General features: G+C 41.1%; 1 protein-coding gene across 1 annotated transcript in view; it reads left to right on the top strand.

Moving 5' to 3' along the window:
- slc25a25b (solute carrier family 25 member 25b) overlaps positions 1 to 26661 on the top strand; it is a 30330-nt gene extending 3669 nt beyond the window's left edge. Inside the window, 10 exon segments of the mRNA XM_039780345.1 lie at positions 14707 to 14846; positions 16639 to 16716; positions 17874 to 17909; positions 18278 to 18389; positions 19444 to 19602; positions 20812 to 20964; positions 21056 to 21163; positions 23080 to 23247; positions 23342 to 23492; positions 24504 to 26661. Coding sequence (XP_039636279.1) covers positions 14707 to 14846; positions 16639 to 16716; positions 17874 to 17909; positions 18278 to 18389; positions 19444 to 19602; positions 20812 to 20964; positions 21056 to 21163; positions 23080 to 23247; positions 23342 to 23492; positions 24504 to 24688 — 1290 coding nt within the window. The 3' untranslated portion in view covers positions 24689 to 26661.
- The last annotated feature ends 868 nt before the right edge of the window (positions 26662 to 27529 follow it).

Below are 27529 nucleotides of genomic sequence, written 5' to 3' on the forward strand. Positions count from 1 at the left end.
AATTCAATTTTATTTATAGAATCCAATCATAACAAGAGTTATCTCAGGACATTTTACAGATAGATTAGGTCTAGACCACACTCTATAATTTACAAAGACCCAACAATTGCAGTAATTCCCCCAAGAGCAAGCATTTAGTGCGACAGTGGTGAGGAAAAACTCCCTTTTTAGGAAGAAACCATGAGTGGTGAGAAAAACTTCCTGTTAGGGAAAAACCTCGGACAGACCCAGGCTCTTGGTAGGCGGTGTCTGACGGTGCCGGTTGGGGGTGTGATGGACAATGGCAATAATAATCACAATAAAGATACTGGAACAATGACCAGAAATAGTAGTTGTAGTAGTTCATGGCATAGCAGGGTGTTACAGGACGTAGCAGGGCACAGCAGAGCATAGCAGGGCAGGTAATGTTAGTCTGCTGTTAGCTAGTAAAGTTAGCTGACTTAAAAGCTGACAGCTAAAGAGTGTCAAGTGTGACTGTATTCCAGCACCAGGATGTAGAACATGTTGTTGTAAAATATCCTTCTGCCATCTAGTGTTGCTTCTACAGCAAATGACTGGTAATAAAAGTTGTTCTCATAAGTTATTGTTATTACATTTTAAATAAATCATTTAAATTTAACCATATGGGCTTAGCAATAAACAAGCCTTTCTTTAATTTTTGATTTATTTTTTGTTATTTAAGATAAAATACTCTTTCAGTTGCACTTTTGATAAGGACACATCTGCAGTTTTCCACAGTTTATATAAATAAAGGAAACCTTTTCAGTCATTTCATTCTGTTGAAAAAAATCGTGAGAAAATTGTATTGCGAACTTAAAATCGTGTATATCATATCGTGAATTGAGTGTATTGTTACATCCCTAGTACCGGTTAAATTGTCACAGATACGGCTACACTGATACATGGACCCTTGGATCGATCTAAATGGACAAAAAATCGGCTGATGGCCAGATTCTAACGTTACGAATCAGTTCATTGAAGCTTGCTGTTAAGGCCCTGACACACCATTTAGATTGTCGGCCGCCGGTCCAAGTTGGGCCCACGGTGAGCAACTGTCACCCTAGTTTTTGCGGTGTGTCCAATCCATCTGATTGGCTGTTCAGCTTGAAAAACCACAGTGCATGTGAGAGCACACACAGAAGGCTCTTCTCATTTGTGATCCAATCTGATCAGTCCAATACACATAGAGCTGTAAAAACTGGCCAAAAATGACTTTGAATGTTTGGTGCTAGACAAACCATGTTATTAACGTCCAGGAACCTGAGGCCATTTTTACAATTCCTTTTCCGTCTGGTTTTATTTTCTAAAAAAGCTTGTAAAACCTCAACCCTGTTGTCTATAGTCAATCAATGTACATCATTTTTTTTCAGGAAAAATTGGGCTATTAGAATATTTGAGCTGTAGTGAGGTCAACTGAATGTAAAAAAAAAAAAAGGTTGTATGACCTTAAAAACTAATAAATAAATAAAACGGAAAATTAATCTCACAGATATTTATTGATATCACACACAGAACAATAAATGCTAAGCCAATGTCCTGTCTAAATCAGTTCCCATATGGCTTCGGTGTCAAACTGTGAAGAAATAAACATTATAACTTATACAGTTGACAAAATATATACATTTTTTCAAAAAAAGTCCAGACGCTTTTGCCAATAATCAAAATAATGTCAAATCTATTGATATCACACACACAGCAAGCATTTGTGTTGTCTAAAACAGTTATCCTATATATTTGGAGTCATCCAGTGCAAAAATAAACATAATGAACATTATAACTCATATAAATGACAAACTATTTACATTTCTTCAAAAAAAGGCCCAAATGTCAAAAAACTCGTTAGCTTTTAACTGGAAAAAACTGTAAGAAGATCGCTAAAAGTTTCATTAAGTAATTAAATATTAATCGGAGGTGCCGTGTGACGTCGTGGACGATCCCGTAGGGCTCTTTAACCAGCCGGCCGGTAAATTAGTGAAATGTAAAAAGGTTAATGTTCCATTCACACATTCGGTAACACTTTATTACCCTTGGGACACTCAGAAGACCCGTCCCCTGAGAACGCAGGGCTCGAGCAGGCACATAGGGGTTCACTAGGTCTTTTAGGATACAACGGTGTGCTGCCATTTAATATTTTATAGGTTAGCAGCAACACCATAAAGTCTGCTCTGGCATGAACAGGGAGCCAATGAAGAGAGGATAACACTGGTGTAATATGTTCATATCTGGAGGCTCCAGTCAGAACACGAGCTGCAGCATTCTGAACCATCTGCAGACTCCGAAGACTTTTCTTTGGCAGACCCGACAGAAGGACATTACAATAATCTAGCCTAGATGCGACAAAGGCATGAATGAGGACCTCAGAGTCCTTAAACGAGAGTATTGATCTGATCTTGGAGATGTTTCTAAGATGGAAAAAAGCAACTCTGGTCACTTCCTTTTATATGTAAATCATACGAGAGTGACTGATCGAAAAACACACCAAGGTTCTTAACTTGGTCTCTGCGGTTGGTCATCGAGAGACAAAGTAATGTGATCAATAGATGACCTAGTTCTGCTGGTCTGATAACCATCATTTCTGTCTTAGCAGAATTCAGCAACAAGAAATTTGTTGATAACCAGCTCTTAACAGCTGCAAGACAATTAATGCAAAGTTAGCATTGTCCGAGATGTCTTTGTCATGACAACTTGACATTAACCTAGACAATATAGTCATAAATATGTCATGACAGGCCCAATTATCAAACTTTAATAAACTATTTAGCTTTATGTGTTAACATTAGGGCTGCAGCTATCGATTATTTTAGTAATTGAATATTCTACCAATTATTCCATTGATTAATCTGATAAGAAATACTTAGTAAGAAATACTTAGTAAACAGCAATAGTAAATATTTATTATTGCTGTTTACTAAAAAAAAGGAAACCTGTCGCTTGTTATATACAAAAGAAAGGTTTCCTTTTTTAGACCCTTAAAAAAAAAAAAAAACATTACAATAGTACATTTTTGGTCGCCCAAATGTTAATACTTTTCATCCCCTTCCCCTTCTTGCCTCTCGCTCTTTACACTGGATATGCAAAAGATCTGTTCACTGACCTGAGGGTAAATGTGACTGTGTGAAGCTTACAGGGCCATTCAACTACACTGTTCTGGGCGACACATTTTCAGAAGCCTAATACACAGTGAGGAGCACAGATATATCTATGGTGAGGAGAAAGAATAAAGAATGCATGATGACGTCATTCACGTGCATATTAAGTGGCCATGCTGGGGGAGGAACCGGTTTGTCTCCGGCAGCAGCTAAGTTTGCAAAGATTAGAAGCAAACTAATAAACAGTTAACAAGCTAATTTTAGCTTGTTGGTAAAACCTCGCTATTAGCAGAGTAGCATGCTGTAGGCTAGTTGTGTAAACAGCGCGGTGGACGACAGCAGCAGACTTTTGTTACCTTGTGTCGGGTTGGCTCCGTGGAATGGATGAGTACACTGGAGGTTTGTTACGGAGATGATGTAGCAGCACGTTTGCAGCTAAAAATGATCCCAAACTTTCTGTCGTTTTCTCTCGCCTGTCTCTTCTCTTAGACCCTCGCTATTTTCGTCTTCCTTCATTTGTAATCTGGGCCCTCAGTCTTGTGTTTATATACTGTTGGTGCGTTCTTTTTGTCCACCGAAGTCGATTTACGAGTCGTTTTGCGGAGTTACGAACCGGAACTTGCAAAAAGAACGCCACCGAGGTCATATATACGACTCGTCAAGTCGTCTGAACTCAGAGGACCCCGAGTTCACTTTCAAAGATGGCTATGTCGTGCATCACACGTAGTAAACATTGTGGTTTTCTACAATTTTAAGCACTTTTGTCGTTGTTGTAACCAAATGAAGAAGTCGTACACATAGCACTATATACTGGTACCTATAGGATTGTCGCTACAGTCTTATTAGGAGTTAAATACCGCCTGATTAGTTATTTTGTAGCTTATGCAGCTGAAATTGGCTAGAGACGCTCGGTTGCTATATGACAACAATGGCTTTAAGCCGAGTCTTGAGCAGAAAGCAGAGCAGTAGCCTAACGTTAACGTTAATCAAAACGTAATTTTCATGTATCAAACTGTGAAATATATTTGTGTAATATGTCAATAACTGGGTGAATAGAATCCTAAATGTTACTAAAAATGTTACAAAAATCCATCTTTTCTCCGACTCGTAGTATTGTGTGACAAAAAGAACGCAACAACCCGTGGTTATTCGTTTTTCGACATGGATGTGACGTCACACTCGAGCTACTAGTCGCGATTACAAGACAAAAAGAACGCACCATGTCTGTGCTTGTGTTGTGTCCGCAGAAGCACAAACCTCTTGTGCGCTAGTAATAATCCTCCGTGCGGAAACACAGTGAGCCGTACAACTTTTGATTTAACGAAGCTTCGAGGCAAAGAATTTTGCTTCGAGGATTTTTTGTAATCGAATTATTCGAGTTATTCGAGGAATCGTTTCAGCCCTAGTAACATTACATTAAACGGTCATTAAGAGATTGTTTTTTTACATTGGCTGTCGTGAGAGCATTATAATTGTGTCAGGAATATTTAAGTAAAGTGAAACAATTTGGACCTTTCATGAAGTTTGATTTCATCATCAAATGCTTATATGACTGTGTCATGAATAATATCCTTGACCTCAAGTAAAGTGGAACCATTTGGACTTGTCATTAAGATGTCTTAAGAGTATCTGTGTCTTAAGACAAGTTTGACGACAGTGAATGCAGTACAAGTAGGAGTGTTGATAGTAGTCAAGAAGGATCGTTGTTGTCATGACTCGCTGAACAGAAGAAAATACGATGGCTAGTAATAAGAAGATACTGGCGTTGTCAGCTCTCTGGCTTCTTCTTGTGGAAGAAGTACTGATTCGCTAGTCAAGGGCTAGCACTCCACCAATCAGATTGGTCATTCAGTCTGACTGCCCACTGGCCGATTCAACAAGTCAAATCGGCCAAAATGGATGCCGAGGGCTCCGACTGATAACGGCACGGAACACACCAAACCGACTCGAGTCACCGACCTCGCCAGACTGTCCGACGGCCGATAATCGGGTTGGTGTGTCAGAGCCTTTATGAACATCCCTTCAAATAAAGTGTACCACACATTCTAGGATAGAAAAAAAACGCTCTGGGTTGTTTGCATTTCTTTAAACCAATCATCACGCAGCGATGGTGGCTCTGCAAAATGGTCTGGGAAATAGTTTTGGTGGAACATTTGCCACTTTGCAAATAAACGCCACATACAATAATAGATGAAGTTAACTGTTCACACAATACAGTAACGTGAGCTATTTAAATTAGCTGGATACATGGTTAAACATAATTTGCTCTTACCAGTGTATCGCCTGTGTTTTCATCTTAAACTTTGACCCTCACAATGTGTGTTTTAACTTCATTAAAGTTGACTGGAACATTTTGGTCATCTAAAAATGTCTTGTCAGTGTTCGGTAGCACCTTGTCAACCAAAGCTAGCGCTAGTGTTAGCTGGTAACTTAAGGGAAGGTCTGTACTGCCGTGGATGACTCGAGTCAGAAGGGTTGAAAATCGGCGACATTATTTCTTTAGCTTTTAGCTTAGCGCAGCACTATTGAACCCATAGAGACACTGGCTTAGCCGCGTCATCCTCTCCGGGTTGCCTTTTTTTTTTTTGCCTTTTTGCTGAGGGTGCTGCAGCACCTACTAATTTGCTTTCTGACATTATTTTTTTATTTTTGTATATCAAATAATGAGGCAAATAGCAAAAAAGGGTTATGGATAGATTTGAAAATAGCCCACTAAAAATTAACTGTTGGGGCGGCCTCTAGCTCACCCAGTGGGAGCGTTGCCCCATGTGGGCTGAGTCCTTTGCAACGGCGTGTGTTCGAGTCCGACCTGCGGCCCTTTGCTGCGTGTCATCCCACGTCTCTCTCCCCCTTTCCTGTCTCTCTGCTGTCACTCTATAATAAAGGGAAAAGCCCCAAAAAAAAAATAATCTTTCAAAATAAATTGTTATAGCTGCTGTAGAGGTCAAAGTGAAAGTGAGTCAAGTGACGTGACTCGCTGAGAAGCGAGCAGGCTGAGGCTAGTTGACTGGAATGTTAGTTGTAGAGAAGAATATGTCGCAGAAAAGGGTACAGGATTTTTTCTTCCGGCATAGTAATGCGGCTAAAATTAGCAAGATTTCATCTGTAGATGTTACAGTTGATGTTTCCTCATCCACTGCCAAACTCTGTTGGGGCAGCTGGAGAGCCTGAGTCTGAAATAACATAGCAACTCAGCTAACATTAGCAGCACCATCATAGCATCTAACGAAAACTTTACAGAAGGATTCAAAAAGCCCTGTAAGCCAAGCAACTTCTGGAAAGAGGTTCGGGGCAGAAACTTTTCAACGGTCTATTCAGCGGAGATGAGAATGAACGATAAGCCGTTTCTTGTGTCATTTGTTGTGTTACAGTGCCATCAACTGGGCACAATTAGTAATTAACCTGAAATACGGGAATATGTTCAGCTTACTTCCTGTTCATGTGTGGAAAAGAACTACGGTTTACACGCTGGTTCAGTGTCTCCTGAAACTTTGGTTATTCTGCAAAAAGACTAAGTTGCTTTAAAGATAATTCTGTTCCCTGTGAGGGCAATACCTGTAAGTACGATTTTTTTCATTGCATATGTTTTGTGTAACAGAAACCGCCTTGACGTTGTTAGAACACATTTGCTGATGTCAAGTGCACTTCTGTGACATGGATGCGCATGTGGGGAGTCGGAGTGGCGAGTGCTGTCGCATAATTGTGGAACAGTGGAGTTTGTGGCTGCCCAGGACTTTTCTAAAACTTCTCACTCTCACCCATACACTGCGCTAAAATGACGTATTTAGCTGTCAAAATCTGAAACGTTTCCTGGGGGGAGAAATCGTCAGACATTATTTTGTTATTCAGCACCCCTGGTCAAAAATAGGTTCCCGCGCGCCTGAAAAATGGTCACTTCTGGCTCCAAAATACCAAGATGGCGACGGCCAAAATGCAAACTCCTGGCTTCAGCGCAGCAGTCCACAATCAAATGGCTGACGTCACTAATGCTACCTCCATTATTTTTTACAGTCCATGGCTGAGAATTAAAATACACCAGAGCTCGGTTCTCGGGTGGATAGGATTACCTGCTGGATGCTGACAGTGTGCTTGGAATGACTCAGGGGGAGTGCAGGAGGATAATGTGTGAGGGAGTAGGAAGGCATCACTCAGCAGAATTTTGCTGCTGAGAGGGAGGTGTGACCAAGGGGAAACCCTGCTCTTCTCACCCCACCTCTCTTCTACTCTGGCTGACGATTTGAAGGCATAAATTAATTTTTTCATGCTGCTATCCTGTCCTCCATTGGCTGAGTGGCTCGTTCATGGCTCGACAGTCGAACCTGCTAGTATGGGCTGCAGTGATTGGTCAGGCTCAGCTGCAGTGATGATGCAGGTTTCTAGAGGCTGTCTTTGATACATTTCTCTGGTTGCTGATACTAAGTGGAAACCTGCCTTCTGCTGCTGCTGCTGCTGCTCCTGCAATCATTTAATTATTCTCAACATAAGATACTTACAGTGTGAAATTCTGGGTTTGATAAACGGCGAACCAATCATGCCTCGGAAGTTAAATGGCAAGAGTTAAGAGCATTTAGTTTTTATCCTGCTGCTTTTGTTTGTCTGTGGACCTGAACCTGGACGTCTTTTAACTTGAGTGATTTAAATGAGAAAGAGATCCAGTAAGAAGATGAGACACTGAGCTGGAGCAGCGTAGTGGAAGAAAGTGGAGGAGCCCTCCTTACAGTCCCGCATTGTCCAGCTTTTTCTACACTTGTTCTGCTAGTTCAAGTCTTTGTGTCAGCCAACAGACACAGTTAAGTGTCCTTGTTGCGTTTGAAAGGGCATTCACTCAGACACAGTAAGCCCCAGTTTGAGGATGATGCAGGGCATGCTGACTTTCCTGTGCCAGAGTCTTTTTGGCAGGACGCAATGTAAGCCTGCTGACACTCAATTTCCAGGGGAGAAAGAGACTGAGGCTACTGGGAGCTGCATAGAGCTGCAAGCTGGTCTCCAGGAAAAGACTGCACACTCCTCTAACAGTACAAAAACCAGCAGCAGTAGTGTTACTCCACAAGTATTAATCATGGTGGCACCACCTACGGATCTTCAACAGGTAGGATAAAGCAGGTGGCTGGACTTTTTTTATCCAGCACCACCATCAGGTCAGACTTTTAAATTGTCCTGTAGAGTATCTCAACATCTACTGGATGGGTTGGCACAAAATTTGGTGATCTTCATGGTCCTAATTGCTTCGAAGCACCACTGTGCCTAAGTACAGCCTCACAGAGCTGCTAAGCTTAGTCTTGCTAACCTGTATTTACCCACTCTTGACTCACTGAGCTAAAGGTTATTTTCCAGAAATACACTACTCTTTACTCAGACACCTACATTTGGAAGCTGTCAAGTACATCCACACTATTTTCATTTCAACAGGGTTTCATCAGTTCATAGGAGCGGTCAATACAAAGCTGAAAATTTGCTTCCATCTTATCTGGCCCTTAATGTAAATAGTTTTACTTTGGTCAAGGCACACCTGCAATTTAAGGAATTGAAAATATTGTTTTCCTTTCTTTATATGTCATTGAAAACTGTTTTGATTTGATTGAGGAGTAAGAATAAGATGAATTGACACTTTTAGAGATGGTCACTGTCACAAACACAGACTGGGATGTGAGTAACTCTTTATTTTACGCTTGTAGGATTCTGAGAAAAGGAACGGCGCCATGTAACTGCTTAAGCTGTATTCACCCTTGGTCTGCTCACCAACAGCAGAGAACCAAGTCAATGTTACTGCTTACTCAGTAGCCATGTTTCTATCTAATTGTCAAGCAAATTTTAAGCAAACTTTTAAAATGTCGCAAAAAAGAATGCGAATTAGAAGCGTTTCATCAACTGGTTTAGAGCGAATAAACTAGACTACGCAAAGTGTTATGCATGGTTGTAGATTGCAAACCGGCTTGCTAAATTAAAAAGTTTAGAAGCTAAATTATTTGGCTAAATGGAGAGGTAGCATTGTACAAGTTGGCCACCTGTGCAGAAACCTGTGGTTGTGGCAGAGACATTTGGTGTCAGCAAGACAACCGTTACGCGGTGTGCAGGGCCATATGATTTAACCTGTTGAACCAATTCATCAATTGACCCTTTGTTAAGCCCCGCCCTCCTTAGTTACTGTTGCTACGCCTGACAAGCTTTCGTGCCTGGCACGTCTATTACAGTATGTATGCACCGGTGTCCGACATTCCCAAGGAGATAATTAGTCATTTTTGGCAAACAGGTGAAATATCTGAGAGAGCAAGACAAAAGGGACTGCAGTATGCATTCAAGAGATATATCCATGACATAATATGCAACCCATTAGAGAATAATTTCATCAAAATTGAAGCTAAAGCTTCTAGGTCATGCCATAATGTGAGCCGCCTCATACACTGACCATTCAAATGGGAAACACACAAATATTGGAACAGCTATGTTCATGCACAGCAGGGTAAGTGAAATTTGAAAATAATCTATTATAAGCTATTATAAGCTATTATATAACATTCTCCTGCTTATATTTTTAGCGATTGACAAAATGCTGAAATATATTTTAAAGTATGTCAGTGAGCCTCTGTCTTGCCTTTCAATCATCTTAAGGACAATTCCAGCGCAAAACGAACCTAGGGGTTATTAACAGATGTGTACCCACTCAATCCCTCTCTGGGACATGTTTTCATGTTAACCGAATGTCTTTGTAGCTCAAAACAAGCTAGCGTGGACCACTGATTAGTAAGTAAGTAAAGTAAAACAAATTGCTATTAATACCACTAAAAAGGCTCAAAATATCACCAAACTTCAACGGTAGCATAATGAGGGACTTTGTAAGTGTACAGACAGTTTATTAAAAAGATAGATTAGAAAGAGAGTAGCTCCTAAGACGATGGCCGCCTGTATACGATAACGTGACTGTCTTTATAAGCTCTCTTTTTAATAAACTGTCTGTACACTTACTTATGTTTTCAATGTTTTGGTTAACATGTAGGGACCCTCATTATGCTACCGTTGAAGTGTGGTGATATTTTGAGTCTTTTTAGTGGTATAAATAGCGATTTGTTGTACTTTCCCTGTGCCCCGAATACTAGCGTTGTAAGCTAATCAGCGGTTTGCGCTAGCTTGTTTCAAGCTACAAATATATTCGATTAGCATGAAAACATGTCCCAGAGAACGATCGAGTGGGTACACATCTGTAATTAACCCCTAGGTTCATTTTGCGCCGGAATTGTCCTTTATTTTACGTTCAAATATATGCATTATGAACAAAGAACCGTCATTATTTCCAAGCAATGCTGTGCTGAGTTAGTTAGCTAGCTAACATTAGCGTGTTAGTGTGTTTCGGGAAGGGAAAAAATTCCACCACCCCGTCCAAACTTTTAGGATACCGGGTATTGGATTTGCACAATCCATACGCACAACGCTACGGCATATTTCCCTCGCTCGAAAGCTTGACGGACCTCCCGCGACTAGTTACGGTTGCTAAGCCACAATAGGCCAGTGGCGGTTTTCAGGCGTGGCTTAGCGAAGTGTCACCTGACGTGGCTGATGCACAGGCAATAGCGCACCGCAACTCCACTGCGCACTTTGTGCCACAAGTGTGTGTAGATATTGCATTGCCATATCTAAGAAAAGTAAAACTATATTTTCAACTGGAGCATTTTAAAATGCTAAAAGTATAGTTTTAGTTACCGCTTATATTTTTCCCATGATGAATAGAATGGCAAGAGTGAGTGTTAGTGGCACTTGGTACATCTATCAGCACATTATAGATAATTTTTTTATTAACAAAAAATCCTCTCACAGACAAGTGTGCATCATTCAATTGGGAATTGCAGTGATCAGTAGTGCCGTTTTGCATTTTGTGTGGTGCAAGGACTGAGTAAGTACTCTGCCTTGAAGGTCGCTCTTTTTTAATGTACTGCATTTTCACACTCTTGAGAATTGATTTGTGTGTTTTTGAAGTGTAATCCTGTGTTTGAGAGATTTCACAGGGTTCGACATTAGGCATGGCCTGTTGCCACAAAAAGTTTCTCTGTGGCCACCAAATATCCCTAGTAGGTGGCCACCATGCAGATCTCTCTGCAGCGTCCCTTTCAGCTTAGCTATTGAAAACGGCCCTGTTGTTGGCTGCAGTAGTTTTAGCTTTGATACTCAAAATAAAAGTTGCCGCTAATACAGTATGCAATTTTACTCAAGTAACATTTTGAATGCAGGACTTTTACTTTTAAAAGTGTATTTACATTGTGGTATTGCAACCTTTTAGATAGCAATGGCAATTTTATTTATATAGCACCTTTCATTACGCAGAAGCCCAAACCCAAAATGCTTTACATTAAAAACAGCATAAACATTAGAACAAAGCATAAACATGAATAAGTATACAGTATAATCAACACAAGACAATTCATAAAAACAAACATACAAGTTAACCCCCCCCCACACACACACACACACACACACACCTACACACATACTGCATTAGACGCACGGTTCGTCAGTACACTGTTAATGTGCACTAACCACTTACCACTCAGAGTCCCCCTGACACCTTATGTCAAAACATCCCACTGGAAATGACATGGGAGGAGGTGCATCCAACTAACACAGAGCTGATTGATCCATCTGATCTGTCCTTGTCATGAATCCCAGCAATCAACCCAACGCACATCACACATCTGATGAGCCATAGACACATGACACACACACACAGACAGACACACACACACACAAGAGAGAGAGAGAGACACACAGAGAGAGAGAGAGAGAGAGAGAGAGAGAGAGAGAGAGAGACAGACAGAGAGAGACAGAGAGAGAGAGACACAGAGACAGAGACAGACAGAGAGCGGCAGAGAGAGACACAGAGACAGCACAGGCAGGCAGACAGAGGCAGGAAAATATGGGACATGGTGAGGTGGATACGGACCACACACAATGAAGGAAGCAATAAGGAGCAACACAGGGAAAACACATGGACAGAATGGACACAAATAGATCCAGCCAGTCCAAGGAAAAGAGATGGACGAAGTAATGGATGGAGCAGAAATACCGTACAAAAGAGCATTGAGATTCCAGCTGGATCCTCAGACACACTCTGTATTGATCCAGGACGCAGGGAAGACCCTAAAATAGTGACAGGAATGATTCACGTGGATGGAGGAACACAGGAGACAGACGAAAGAGGGCAGGAAAAGTACATGCACCAATGGCACGCAGAGGACACACATACCATACACAATATATAACCCTAGGCCGCAACGGAGCTGAGTATAGCACGCACACATCAGCATAGAAAGAGGCACTGGAGGGAAGAGGAGGCATAGTTACAAGGAAATGATGGCTGCACACTGGACACTAGCTGGAAGGAAATGGAAAGAGAAAGGTGTGTGGGGAGAGAGAGAGAGAGAGAGGAGAAAGAGAAAGAGAGAGAGTGGTGCATATATAAGGTGCAGTGGAGGACATAGCATATGGTAGGAAATAAATAACGGAGGAGTGGAAATGGAGGAAATGAGTGAAAGGCGCTTATCGCATCCGGCCATAGTGCCGGCTAATATTCATACCTGGAAGCCACCCAGTACAACCACAGTCTGATCTGCTGGCCATTGAGCAGCTCCACTGGAGCGGTTGGGGTTAAGGGCCTTGCTGAGTAATGAGGGAGGGACAAGCGCTGCTCTTTCACTTTCCTGTCGGTCTGGGGATTGAACCGACGTCACAAGCTTGCTTCTCTAACCTTTAGGCCACCACTGCCCACAACATTGCCACAATTAAAATATATAAAGCACATAAACATACAAGAAACCTACATGCAATGTAGTTATTAAATCTTAACATGTTCAGATCTCTCAGGACGTGACAATAATGTGATCTGGTTGGCCTTTTGCCCATTATTTTCAATGCATGATAACAGTTTAGTCACATGTGGACTTGTCTGCAACCATGAGGTAGCACAGTTCCACTATTGCAGTTGCATTACAATGCTATGATAACATATTGTAACTTTAAAAGCAGATGTAAAGGACTAAAGTATGCAAAACCGCTGCTATAATCCTTTAGGTAGTTTGTATTGGTAATGTTCATCGAACAGTGGCCTATGGACTGGTCTCCATCCAGTGGTGAACATGGTTGATCTTTTTTTTTTTTTTGCATACTCAGTCAGTTTTGCCTCCTAGCTAGCTGAGCAAATCATTTGGCAAAGTATTGCCCAGGTGCATTCTGTCAGAGACAAACATGTATATTTTCTCTCTAGCCTGCACACCCAGCTGTTCCTTCCCTTAGGTATCAATTTCCTGCTGTTAAGTGTATATTCATGCTCCAGCGAACTGTAATTCCTTGTAGAAATCTTTCCATTTGGCTTGGCAGGCTATATTGGCCGAAAGCGCCGTGAGCTGTGTAAGATTACTAATAACCCGATATGTGTGATGGCTGTAAAGTGGTCTAAACTGCAGGCTGAGTCAACAGTGCACAGATGGCAGGAGATGGTGGAACACTCTGACCTACTGTTTGTCACATTATTCTGTCCACAAAGCTTTATGGCTTTCTTTGATAACAGCAGTGAATTCATTCAAGTTAAATGGATACTTTGTCGATTTTTAAATCGGCTCTGTGTCATCTTAGCGTGGGCATTGTGTGCAGATGAATGCTGTTTCGCTTCTCTCCGTGGTGCCGCTCTCTGGGGAGGTCTGCTGAAATCTGGTGGATAATGTGAAACAACGCTTTCCGCATCATCTGGCGGATCTCTGTTGATCTCAACAGACCTCGCCATGGAGGGAAGCCAAAAACTGTTCAGCTGCACACACAGCCCACTAGGGGTGGTACGGTTCATGAAAAAACATCCGAACCGCTCGGTTCGCTTGTCTCGGTTCGGAGTGTGTGTGCGTCGCACGGTTCGTCAGTACACTGTTAATGTGCACTAACCACTTACTGCCGTAGTGCCCACTTTCGACGCCTATGTTAAAACACTTACTGGAAATGACAAGGGGGATGAGTGTGACGAACGCAACACATGGCAGCTGATTGGACGGACGCGTCACGTGGGTCTTGTTGCTCCCGAATTTCAAAACACTCAAAACAGGAGTCTCGTTCTGAATACGATCTCGTATTTTACGAAAATAGTTCACCGAAATGTGTTTCTGAATACATTTTAAGTGAGAAATAGGCCATACAGTTGCTGAATCTGTCTGGTGTTTTTGATCGACAAAGATTTTTGCCAGATTTTGAGAGGCGCCAAGCCGACCGCTCCTCAAGTGGAGTGTGGAGTGCATGTATTGTGTAACATTACATATGCATTCAATATGCTAATTTAGCTATATATCATATGCTGAAGTATATTTCTGGAGTGTTAAAGATTAAAAGAAAAAATAACAAGAACCATACAGAATCGAAAACCGTGACCCTAAAACCGTGATACGAACCAAACCGTGTGTTTTGTGAACCGTACCACCCCTACTGCCCACACAGAGCTGGATTTGAAACCGCAAAATATCTCTTATACTACCATCTCTAATATCCTTTACAGGTAATGTTGCTGTATAAATAATGCATCTTTCTGAAACGTTTAAATACAAAAAAAATAGCTTTTTCTAAAAGGTTTCTCCTGTCTCTTCTCTCCTTACAGAAAATAGTGAAAGCAGGAGACAAAGACCTGGACGGACAGTTAGACTTTGAGGAGTTTGTTCATTATCTCAGAGACCACGAGAAGAAACTCCGGCTGGTCTTCAAGAGTCTGGACAAGAAGAACGATGGTAAGAAATCTTGGTACAATTCTACTAAATCTATCAATTTAGTATTGCATTCATGTTCAAAACTGAAGCAGCAGTGGTGATATCCTGACTTTAATCCTTAGTTTGGGTCAAACTCCAAAAAAACGTAATTCCCATAATGCAACTCGTAGAATCATAAGATCATCCCTGCCCGCTAAATGCCCACACCTTTTTATACTCTGCGGCCCTGGTTTGTAATGCTGACTTTCTGTTATTAAGCTCTAGACTTTAGGCTCAAGCTGAGATAACGGTTCATTTTTTAGACTTCACAAAGCTACTCCAGAGACTTGGAAGACATTATCAGAATCAGAAAAGGGTTTATTGCCAAGTAAGTAACAGTAGTTATATATATATATATATATATATAAAAATAAATATAATTATTGCTATATATATATATAGATACATCCTTAATACATATATTATATACATATACACACCACACATACCTACATACATACATACATACACATATACACACCACACACCATATATATATATATATATATATATATACATACACACATATATATATATATAAGACACACACACATACATGTATGCATGTATGTATGTATGTATGTATGTATATGTGTATGTATGTGTGTGTGTGCATATGTATATATATATATGTGTGTGTGTGTGTATATATATATGTATACACCAACCCAAAGGGGAAAAAATATATATATATATATATGTATGTATGTAGATGTGTATATATATATATATATGTATGGTATATATATATATATGTATGTGTATATATGTGTGTGAGAAAAATATATGGAGTATGTGAGAGGCAGGGGGGGGGGTGGTGAGAGGAGGAGAGAGAGAGAGAGAGAGAGAGAGGCATAAGAGAGAGCACAGACAGTATACATATAGACACAGTGACGAGGTGAGAGAGAGAGAGAGGAGTGGTGGAATGACACATATACGTATTACATGCATGCCATTGAGCCACACACATAATGACACACACACACAGACACACACAAAATCAATCACACACACACACACACACATGAGAGAGAGAGAGAGACAGAGAGAGAGAGAGAGAGAGAGAGAGAGAGAGATGAGAGAGAAGCACACGCAGTGAGAGAGAGAGAGCAAACAGAAAGAAGACACACACACACAGAGAGAGAGAGAGAGAGAGAGAGAGAGAGAGACAGAGAGAGAGGCAGGAAAAGACATGAGAGAAAGAGAGAGGAAAGGAGATGGGACTGGAATGGAAGGAAATATGGAAGGAAGGACATGAAGGAAGAAAGAAATAGAATGGATGGACAAATACTGGAGCCGAAAAGAGGATGGACTAATGGAGTGGAAATAATGGAAGGAAATGAAAGAAGACAAAGATGGATTCTGGACACAAGGACAATGGATCCAAGGATCCACACGAGAATGATCCAGGCCAAGGATGGACAAGACGGAGATCAGGAGAAAAATCCCGAACCACAGGATGGAATCCCGACCACACACACACACACACAGACACAAGGTGACCACACACAGACCGAGACCACACAGAAGCAGACACTGAGGAGAGAGAGAGAGGCAGAGACAGTGAGAGAGAGAGAGAGAGAGACAGAGAGAGAGAGAGAGAGAGAGAGAGAGAGAGAGACAGGAAAAAAGAGAGAGAGAGAGAGAGACACAAACAGGTCTGAAGGAAGGAATGGAATGGAACGAAAGGAAACAGTGGAGAGGGGTCTAAAGGATAGAATGGAACGGACGGAATACATAATATGATGGAGTGGATGGACAGAACATGGAGGAATAGGTGGGAAGAGACAGAAAGAAAGAAATGGGATGGAGAGTGATGGAGTGGATGGAATGGAGGAGGAGAACGAAAGGATAGTGAAGAGACAGTGGACGGAAATGAAAGGGAAATGGAGGAGGAACTGTTTATCTGACTCCAGCCATAGGGAAAGGGTGGAGTGGAGGGACAGGAATGACATAGGGACAGTGGAATGGAAAGGGAAATGGAAGGATGGAATGGAGGAAGGAATGGATGGACGGAAGGAAATGGAGGAGACGGCACAGTATATGAATGAATGAATTTTTATTTTTGTGTCTGGTCATTTACATGATATATCCCTCATGGGATCATTCAGACACATCAACTAACAATAAACCCAACATTCTAGCATGTTGAACATCTAAAGGCACAATACATAAATATTAACTAAACATAAATATACAAAATATACAAACATAAACCTCCCACAAATTACGCCATATCTCACAATAGGAGAAAAAAACAAGTCCTGCATTCAAATGTTTACTTAAAGTGAAGAGTGAAAGAGATCTATTATCAGCGCAATGTACTTAACGGCTTGTTGTTAATATGATAGTTTAATGGATAATAATGCATCATATTTTGTTATATTTTGTGAGTAAAATCTATAAAAGTACACACTAAGCCAGTAGTATACGGTTAAGTTGTGCTTTGGGGGCCTTCTGTAAGTTCATTCAGTGTACAATGAGTTATAATAGGACCATATTCAATATTTTTCATAATAAATCTATAGCTGTTTGGGGCCCTTTTTAGTTGGGGGGCCCCAGGCAGTTGCCTACCTTGCCTAATGGTAAAGTCTGCTCTTGATGTTTTTTCCTGGGAAGAGACACGACTTGGGTGTGTGATGACCCAAATGTCATGGCAGTAGGGGTGTCATGATTTTGATTTTAAATTGAAAATTGATCGAAATTAGCTTTTGATTTCGATAGTTGAAATCAAAAGCAGGATCCGTGATTCCCCCAGGATTGTTTTTCTCACTCCATTCCCGCAAACATTTACATCATGGCCACCTGTGTCTGAACGACAAAGAAGATCAACATATCCATGAAGCAGTGTTACACATTCCATGCCTGAAAAGGGCTTTAGTCTCATATGAACTTTTTAGTTCTATTTATCAGCAGCAACTGGCTCATGTTGTTTTGGCTTGGTGCAATCCTTGTCTAGTTCCTCTAACCTCCTGTCTGTCTGTCTGTCTGTCTGTCTGTTCTTCACTCTGGCTGATCTCAGAGTCAGGAGGGGTCATATCTGGGCCCCTATCTTGTAGTAAGTAGTAGATTCTATAGTCTGCTTGCTCAGCCAGTGCTACCCTGATCACCACTGCAGTCTGTCTAGTCTGTGTAATTCAGTTACCAGCTGCCATTGTATACAGTGATTTCAGATGGAAAATATCACATTGGCAAAACAAAGAAATGCTGTGATAATATGGTGAAGCAGTTGCGTGAGTGATCAAGTGAAGCATCCTGCCACAACAGAATGCACTTTAACTCATAAAGGAAGCCATGAGAACTGAAGTGTTGCCATTGTTGAGAAGTAACAGTGCATGCGAGCAGATAGCTTGTTCTTCCTACTGTCTAAAACTGTCACATTCCTAACTAGATTTGGTTGTTGATAGTTGTATTTTAAATCCCCAGTATGGATCAAAATGGCACAATGACGATTGACTGGAATGAGTGGCGGGATTACCACCTCCTGCATCCAGCAGACAACATTCCTGAGATCATCCTCTACTGGAAACACTCCACGGTACGCACTCTTCCTCTCCGCTTCAAAGCAAGGGCAAGAAACATTAAGAGCAAAAGTCAAAATCTCATCTTTTCTGCTCAAATGTATTTGTTGGGGAAAGTAGATGTCGAGGAAACATTCAACGCGGTTGCCAGAATGTTACGTTTGAAATTATGAAAATACCAAAGACACGTAATTAGGCACTTATAGATGCTAATTGCATTAGTTAGAATGTATGTTGGATCATATTTTTGCATCTTAAATTAAAGGCAAAATCCGCATCCATCCCAAGGTCCTCCTTCGTTCAGTCGCAAAGTGACCGCAGGAACTGGCAATGTTTAGCTTAGAAAGGGCAGATGATGGACCAACTTATCGTGTTATAATGATGAAAGTGTAATTTACTGACATTTGTTGGGTTTTTATCTTTGTGATATACAGTAACACGATAAGGTGTATGTTAAGAAAAGATTCTTGTAAAAACTGAATACTTTGGTGTCTAGTAATGAGTATAATATATAATATATGTCATTTACCTTCTGTAAAAGCATATAGGCATTCAGAGAAAGCCATTTGAGTAGTTTGTAACTATGTGTAATTATTAAAATGACTGGTAAATATTGAAATAGTACTAATATTCATACAGCACTTTTCCCTGTATCACACCAAAACTCTGGCACTTCACTTCTGCCAGTTCACCTCCTGGGCACTGCCAAGGTGCTCTTGAGCAAGGCACCGAACCCCCAACTGCTCGGGGCGCCTTTCCATGGGCAGCTCCCTCACTCATCATCATCTCTCCATTAGCGCATGTATAGGTACTGAGCATGAGCGTGTAATTCAGACCTGTGTGTAATAACAACGGGGTGAAAACATTGTAATTTCCCCTTGTGGGATGAATAAAGTATAAATTATGAATTAATTAATTATTATTATTATTATTATTATTATTATTATGATTTGTGTTATAACCTGATTTGGTAATCCCCTGGCACTAGCACCATTAAAACAACTGTTTAATGAGGATAAGTGGCTGAAACCATAGACAGTAAAAGGCTGAAACTCTCTGCTTCCTCCTCAGATCTTAGATGTTGGGGAGAGTTTGTTGGTGCCTGATGAGTTCACGGCAGAAGAGAAGAAAACCGGAATGTGGTGGCGACACCTAGTGGCTGGAGGGGGAGCTGGTGCTGCGTCCCGAACCTGCACAGCACCACTGGACAGGCTCAAAGTACTCATGCAGGTAAGGCACAACACACAGCTGATGAATTAGGGAGTACTCTCAGAGAGGGATATTGTCATTATATATAAACTGAACAAAGGGAAATTAATTAGTGGTGTTCACCTTACCTGCCAACATTGGGCTGTAAAAAAGAGGGAGATTTTATGGGGTATCAGTTGGAATGGCATACTTGCAACGTCCCTGCCCCATACAACCCTACACCACTAATTCATACAGTGATGTAAACTAAATGACTTTAAAAGAGCTTAAAATCCATAGCAATCCAAAATATACTAAAATGTTCTGTGTCTGCCTTTGTGACTTTATCAGCCTCTCAAGAGGAAGGAGCCGATGTTAGCAGTTCCCCGCTGTGCCTCCACAGCCTGTTTATGTTTGCTATAATTAGCATGTTTGCTAACGTCATTTTTCTATGTTCTATGCTAAAGTCTGCCCGACATAGGTGTTAGTGATAATGTGCATGGTGTTTGCTGAGGCTAGCGGCTAGAACCGGAAGGTCTTGCACCAAGTGGACAGAAATGTTGACATATACGTCTTCTTTTTAGGAGCTATTTCATCCATACTCAGTTCAGTTCAATGACTCGTAAGCTTGAACGTGGCGAGTGACGCACGGCACGTCGGGCAGGGTTATTTGGGTTGCCAGGTTGTACCACAACATATCCTACAGTCTGGCCATATCACAGAAACTGAAGCACCAATTTGAGTCCTATAACTATGAAATCTGGAGATTAGTGGGACAAATTACCAATCGGGAGCAGTGCAGGAAATGGGGTCAAAAGTGGGTTGACTCCCACATAAATCGGGAGTGTTGATAGCTATGCATCACAGAAGAGCTGCAACAATTAATCGATTAGTTGTCAACACTTAAATTAATTACTGTTTTGATTATCGATTAGTCGGTTTGAGTAATTCTTTGATTCCAGCTTGTTAAATGTGAATATTTATAGTTTCTTCTCTCCTCTGTGACAGTAAACTGATTAAATCTTTGAGTTGTGGACAAAACAAGACATTTGAGGACGTCCACTTGGGCTTTTGGGAAACACTGATCCACATTTTTCACCATTTTCTGACATTTTAGAGACCAAACAACTAATCGATTACTCGAGAAAAAAAATCAACATATTAATCGACTATGAAAATAATGGGTAGTTGCAGCCCTACATCACAGTGTGAATAGATGCTGACGGTGTGTCCTGTTCCTGGCCTCCATAGGTTCACGCCTCCAAGAGCAACAGCATGCATATGACTGGAGGCTTTGTCCAGATGATCCGAGAGGGTGGTGTGAGGTCACTGTGGCGAGGTAACGGCATCAATGTCATCAAAATAGCCCCTGAGTCGGCTATTAAGTTCATGGCCTACGAACAGGTATGCAGCAATACAGCTCTGACTCCAATAAGCCGTTTATTTTATTTCACATTTTGTGTTGTTGCATGACAAAATGTGTCCTGTCTGTCAGATCAAACGATTAATTGGAAGTAACCAGGAGACGCTGGGCATCACAGAGAGACTGGTGGCAGGCTCTCTGGCTGGAGCAAGCGCTCAGAGCAGCATCTACCCCATGGAGGTGAGAGATCAATTAGCACAGACAGAATAAAACATTTTTTTTAAGCAAGACCTTGCTTAAAATAAGGATTGTATTTATTCTTTAAATGTTATGTAGCAACTCATAACTCAGTATGTTTGAATGCAGAAATATCGGGGTGGATTCTTTTTGTCTTGTGACTGACTGCCCATTTAAACTTTTAGCCTTGAATGCATGATCTGTTCACATCAGACTCCCAGACAAAGTTTGAGCAAGTAGTTTATGTAAATGAAGATCATAACACAACGTATTTTAATAAAAAGCATGACCTATATACAGTTCAAGTGTTTGCATAAACTCGTAAAGACACTTGGCAGTCTTGAGTTTCCAATCATTTCTACAACTCTTACTTTTCTGCGATGGAATGATTGGAGCACTGATATGTCTTTGTCACAAAAACATTCATGAATTCTGACAGCCTCTCTCAGCCTGTGGGGATGTAAAACATGTTTGACTTTGGATCCTGACACCCGTGTTCCAGCAGCTTTTATTTCACCACAGACCTGCTTATTGGTGGTATCTTGGTTGACTCTTGACCATCCTTGACCATTCATTTCGTTTCTCACTTGACCATTTATGACCCAGCAGATTTGGTCACATTTTCAGAGGACCCATAATACATGAACCACAATTCATGAATGTTTTTTGTGATAAAGTATGTGCTCTAATCATTCATCACAAAAAAAAATACTCAAGACTGCCATGACATGCATGTTCTTTACAAGTGTTTGTAAACTGTATGTTAGTCTATGCTGGTTCAAGTATGAAAGTTTTTTTTTTTTTTAGGGCGCCCCGGTAGCTCACCTGGTTGAGCATGCGCCCCATGTACAAAGGCTCAATCCTACGACGTTCCAATTCCGGGATAGTTCAAGTGCCGGATGTCCAGGATGTCTTTCATTTCGGCCGGATGTCCCTTACCTTACGCTTTCTTTGTGTTGCATTTTGGCATTTTAAAGTCCGGTGGATTTCTAAGGACTATGGTTACCTTCTCCTCAGATCTCTGCAGGGTAAATCCAGACCGCTAGCTAGACTATCTGTCCAATCTGAGTTTTCTGTTGCACGACTAAAACAACTTTTGAACGTACATGTTCCACCAAAACAAGTTCCTTCCTGAGACTATTTTGCAGAGGCACCGTTGCCCCATGCAGCGCTTAGCGCCGCCCAAGACGATTGTGATTGGTTTAAAGAAATGCCAATAAACCAGAGCACGTTTTTCTCCCATCCCGGAATGCTGTGTGGACTAGCCAGACCCTCCTCTGCTGCGCTGTGGAGGAACGTCTGGCAATGTGAGACTAGCTCAATTCTTAACGCAGCGGACGCAGGTTTAATTCCAAGCTGCATCCCTTTCATGTCTTCAGCTGTCCTGTCAAAAATAAAGGCCTAAAATGGCCCAAAAAAAATAACCTTTAAAAAAATTTAAGATTATCTAAAAACAAAGTGGTGGTTTCTTTCATCTGTCGGAAGGCCTGACATCACATCAGGGGGCCGTGTACTGTTGGGGAGGGGGACTTGTCTATATGTATGTAAACTCTTACAGGCTAATGTTATGAAACTTTGAAACATGATTTCTGTGTATTGATACTTGTGTATGGAAATGGGGGCTGGGTTGCTGTGTGTGTGTGTGTGTGTGTGTGTGTGTGTGTGTGTGTGTGTGTGTGTGTGTGTGTGTGTGTGTGTGTGTGTGTGTGTGTGTGTGTGTGTGTGTGTGTGTGTGTGTGTGTGTGTGTGTGTGTGTGTGTGTGTGTGTGAAGTCGAACGAGTGGTTTTAGATTTTCAGTGGGTGATTGTGGATGCATGTGTTGATGAGCAAGTGAAGGTGTGAGTCTAGATGGGTAAAATGAGGTGTACTGGTGTTTTTAAGTGAGAGGTTTCATTAAAAGTCAACCCTGTCCTTTCAGGTCTTGAAGACACGATTAGCCCTGGGGAGGACAGGCCAGTACTCGGGCATCGTGGATTGTGCCAAACATATCCTTCAGAAGGAGGGTGTGGCTGCTTTCTACAAGGGCTATGTACCCAACATGCTGGGCATCATCCCCTATGCTGGCATCGACCTGGCTGTCTATGAGGTGTGTGGTTGTTTTCATGGCATAACTTCTTTATTTTTATTTTTATTTTATTTTCTCTCAATCTGACACATTTGCTCTCCTCTCTTTTTGTCAGACCCTGAAGAATTACTGGCTGCAGCGCTTTGCCACAGACAGCGCTAATCCGGGAGTGTTTGTCCTCCTGGCTTGTGGCACCACTTCCAGCACGTGTGGCCAGCTGGCCAGCTACCCACTGGCCCTGGTCAGGACTCGAATGCAGGCACAAGGTCAGTCACTGCAGAACTCTACTGCTGCTGTCTATAGCCTCTTACAAACAGATTCTGCACTACTGCTGTAAAGAAAATCCGAAGTTACGCCAGCTTTGCTTCTTTACACTGAACCAAACAACGGCATTATAATGCTGCCCCATCGTTGGCATCCTGCAAGCTAAAGAGGCGTGACGTGTACCACAACAGCGTGGGGGGTAGAGCGGGAGGTGCTTCCACCTACAGTACTCTAATCGTATCATGTATCACAATGGATTGTAACTTAAAATAGAAGGAATGTGGGTAGCTCACCTGGTAGAGCACCCACCTCCCAAGTGCACCCGGATAGCTCAGTTGGTAGAGCGGGTGCCCATATATAGAGGTTTACTCCTCGACATGCTGCATGTCCTTCCCCATCTATCTCCCCTTTCATGACATCAGCTGTCCTATCACATGCCCAAAAACATTATCTTTTAAAATAGAGGGAATGTTCAGTAATTTGACACCATTAATATTGCAAAATCTAACTAACATCATAAACATTGCTTATTGGCCAAGACCACATAATCAAACTTTAAGCTGATGTTTCTGCAAGCTTTGTAAAAAATAAAGTTTGCTTTGTTTGAGGTGTATGTATAGTTCAGGGAACTTGGATAGTAAAATGAACACCTGTGTCATTTTCCTCAGTGTGGTTTCTCTGGTTGCTGTGGTCACATTACTTCCATCATAAACTCAGACAGCAGCGGTAAATATCCCTGCGAGATCTCTCTGCGAGAGCTGTCCTGTCTATCCTTAGCCTCTGCTGTCCTTTGGAAACTATGGAGGTGGCGGAAGCAACCTCTGTCTAAAGTATTTATAGAGTTCTTATGTGAAATGATTGTATTGTGACTTCAAAATCCAGATTGGAGCATCTGCGTTAGGCATGGTGTATGATGTTCATTGACTTGTTCATACGTCTGCAGAAGTCGACACAGGAGTAGCATTATGTGTGGTGCAGTGTTGGATGAGCCTGTCTTCCTCTGTTTTCCTCAGCAACACTGGAAGGGGGTCCTCAAATGAGCATGACGGCCCTGTTCAGACACATCATTAGGACCGAGGGGCCCACGGGACTTTACCGAGGCCTGGCACCCAACTTCATGAAGGTCATTCCGTCTGTCAGCATCAGCTACGTGGTCTACGAGTACCTCAAGATTGCGCTGGGGGTCCAGTCAAAGTGAGAAGGCAGGCATAGAGAGGAGATCAAGAGGCCAAATGTTGTTGTTTTTTGCTTTTCTTGTGAGCTGAAGATTTACTGCGTTGGGCTCTAAGAAGCAAGCAGCTGACATTTAACATTTTAAAATCAAATTATGAAATTCCAGGGTTTAAAGGATTAATGTGAAATGATGTGAATGAAGAGGATTGAGAACTTTAAAAGCAGAGAGGCTGATGAAGACTTTCAAGGTGGAGAAAACTGCTTGACCGAAACAATTTCTGTTTGTTTATTTAAATGCCTTTAAGCAATCCCGGATTGCTTCAACTACACAAAAGTTTACATTGAATTAATTAAGGTAGTTTACTGGGGTCCCAGTACATTGATTTCATATTGCCATGTGGCAGAAGTAGTCCTGCTGGTCTGTGTAAAGGATGAATCTTGAAGGGCTTTGCTAAGGCAGATAAACTGACCTCAGTTCATACTCTCTTTTTAATATTGTTTTGGCTTTCAATCTCTCTCTCTCTCTCTCTCTCTCTCTCTCCCTCCGCCCAAACAAAGCCACAAAGTCTCTGCTTAATGAAAAATATGCAGTAGCTGTATACTGTAGGTTAACTAGGCTTGAGTAATCATGCATACAGATGATAAAAACAAGACCATGAATTTGTTTGGGTCTTTTTTTCTCCATGACACCTACCGCGCTGTGTAAATGTGGCAATTACAGGGTAATGAAACATTGAATTTCCTTTTTGTTTCCCAAGATTCACAGCTTCTTCAGTTGCTTTAAAAGGTATAATGTGTAGTATTTTATTTATTTTTAATTTTTTTAAAACATAGACTAATACAAAAATAATCCCTCTCAATCATCACTTGTGCCCCACTAGAAGTGTGTGCGGGACATTTATGGGCATCAATAAAGATCCTTTGGGCCCCACGTGGTTGGTAACCCCCAGCCAATAACAGTGTGCAGGTGTTGAGCCATTTCTTATTCCCAGGTAGCGCTTTGTGACGCCCCTCGGCCGGCTGTCCTACTGACACACAATCAAACACTGTGTACAGACGTTTCACAGAAGCCTCTCTGAGATACACCTCCATTCCTCCTCAATTTCTGTACAATATATCCGTTATTATATTTTCACGTCCAAAACTGTTTTACTTTCCACAGGTTTGTATTATTAGCTGGATATTTAAGGAATATTTCACCAGCTTGTGGGCTAAAGACATTTCCCATTCTTGGGTGATGTAAACAGGGTTCAAAATTAGCACCATCTACTAGCCAAATGCTGGTAAAATATGTAAGTGGCTGGTAGATCTGCTTTACTCACCAGCCCAAAAAAATAAATAAATAGTAATCTATTGAGTGGCTGGTAAAATTTTAACATTCACTACCGATTTGGCTGTTGGACGAAAAAGTTAATTTTGAACCCTGGATGTAAACAAATAGTCCTTTAAATCACACAGCAGCCACATCCAAGCAGAGGCAGTCATAGATATAAAGATTGTTATATATCTATGGAGGCAGCACTCTCAGCCTGACTGATGCCTGTGTCAAATGAGACAGAGATTCCCACGAGTGCCTTGTGTGCCGCTCTTAAATGCACGTAAACACTAAGAGGTGGAGTCTGTGGAACATTGAATGCACTTTAAGGTATTCTGGCTTAATTCCTGTTTATTATTATTTATTTTCACACAAAAATGGATTCATGACTGAATTTGTGATGTATTGGTTCTGCTGAATGTATAATATTCCAGTGTTTTTTTGATTTTAGAGTAATTGTGGTCTTGGTGAAAAACTGGTGGTGAAGAAGTGGTTTGTTTTAGAGTGATAGAAGCTCTGATATGGTTTAAAATTCAAAGCCTCAACAATTTAGAACCCCAAAGTGTTCAATACTAAATTAAACAATTTAACAATCATATGACTAAATGGTGTAAAATATTTAAATGAACCAACATTTTGTGAAATAATTGAAGAAATTATTAAAACTCAACTCTATTATAAAACGTTTTGTCATCATTCATTTCTTGGATACCATTTTGATTTCATTATAGACTTTTTTTTTTTTTTTTTAATGGGGTGGGGGTAGATATTTTTTCTTCCAAAAATGCTGCATTTTTAAACAAGGAATTACAATTTCCAAGTTTGTTTTTTAGTTTGTTTTATGTCAGAATAAAGCCACATAAAAAGGAAAATTTAAGACAAGTACAACTACCTCAACTTAAGTAAAAGTTACTTTCCACCACTGTCAAGAGAATAGAATCACACAATCTATTGGATCCACTGAAGAAGAACTTTAATAACTAGTGTTGCAATCAAATGTAGTGAAGTACATGATACAGTATTAGGGGACCAATAAGGCCTATATAAAAGAGACTTCAGATACAGTATTATGGGACCACTAAGGCCTATATAGAAGAGACTTCAGATACAGTATTAGGGGACCACTAAGGTCTATATAAAAGAGACTTCAGATACAGTATTAGGGGACCACTAAGGTCTATATAAAAGAGACTTCAGATACAGTATTATGGGACCACTAAGGCCTATATAGAAGAGACTTCAGATACAGTATTATGGGACCACTAAGGCCTATATAGAAGAGACTTCAGATACAGTATTATGGGACCACTAAGGCCTATATAGAAGAGACTTCAGATACAGTATTATGGGACCACTAAGGCCTATATAGAAGAGACTTCAGATACAGTATTAGGGGACCACTAAGGCCTATATAGAAGAGACTTCAGATACAGTATTATGGGACCACTAAGGCCTATATAGAAGAGACTTCAGATACAGTATTATGGGACCACTAAGGCCTATATAGAAGAGACTTCAGATACAGTATTATGGGACCACTAAGGCCTATAT

This window comes from Perca fluviatilis, chromosome 17 (genome assembly GCF_010015445.1).
Source record: "Perca fluviatilis chromosome 17, GENO_Pfluv_1.0, whole genome shotgun sequence".
Lineage (NCBI taxonomy): Eukaryota > Metazoa > Chordata > Actinopteri > Perciformes > Percidae > Perca > Perca fluviatilis.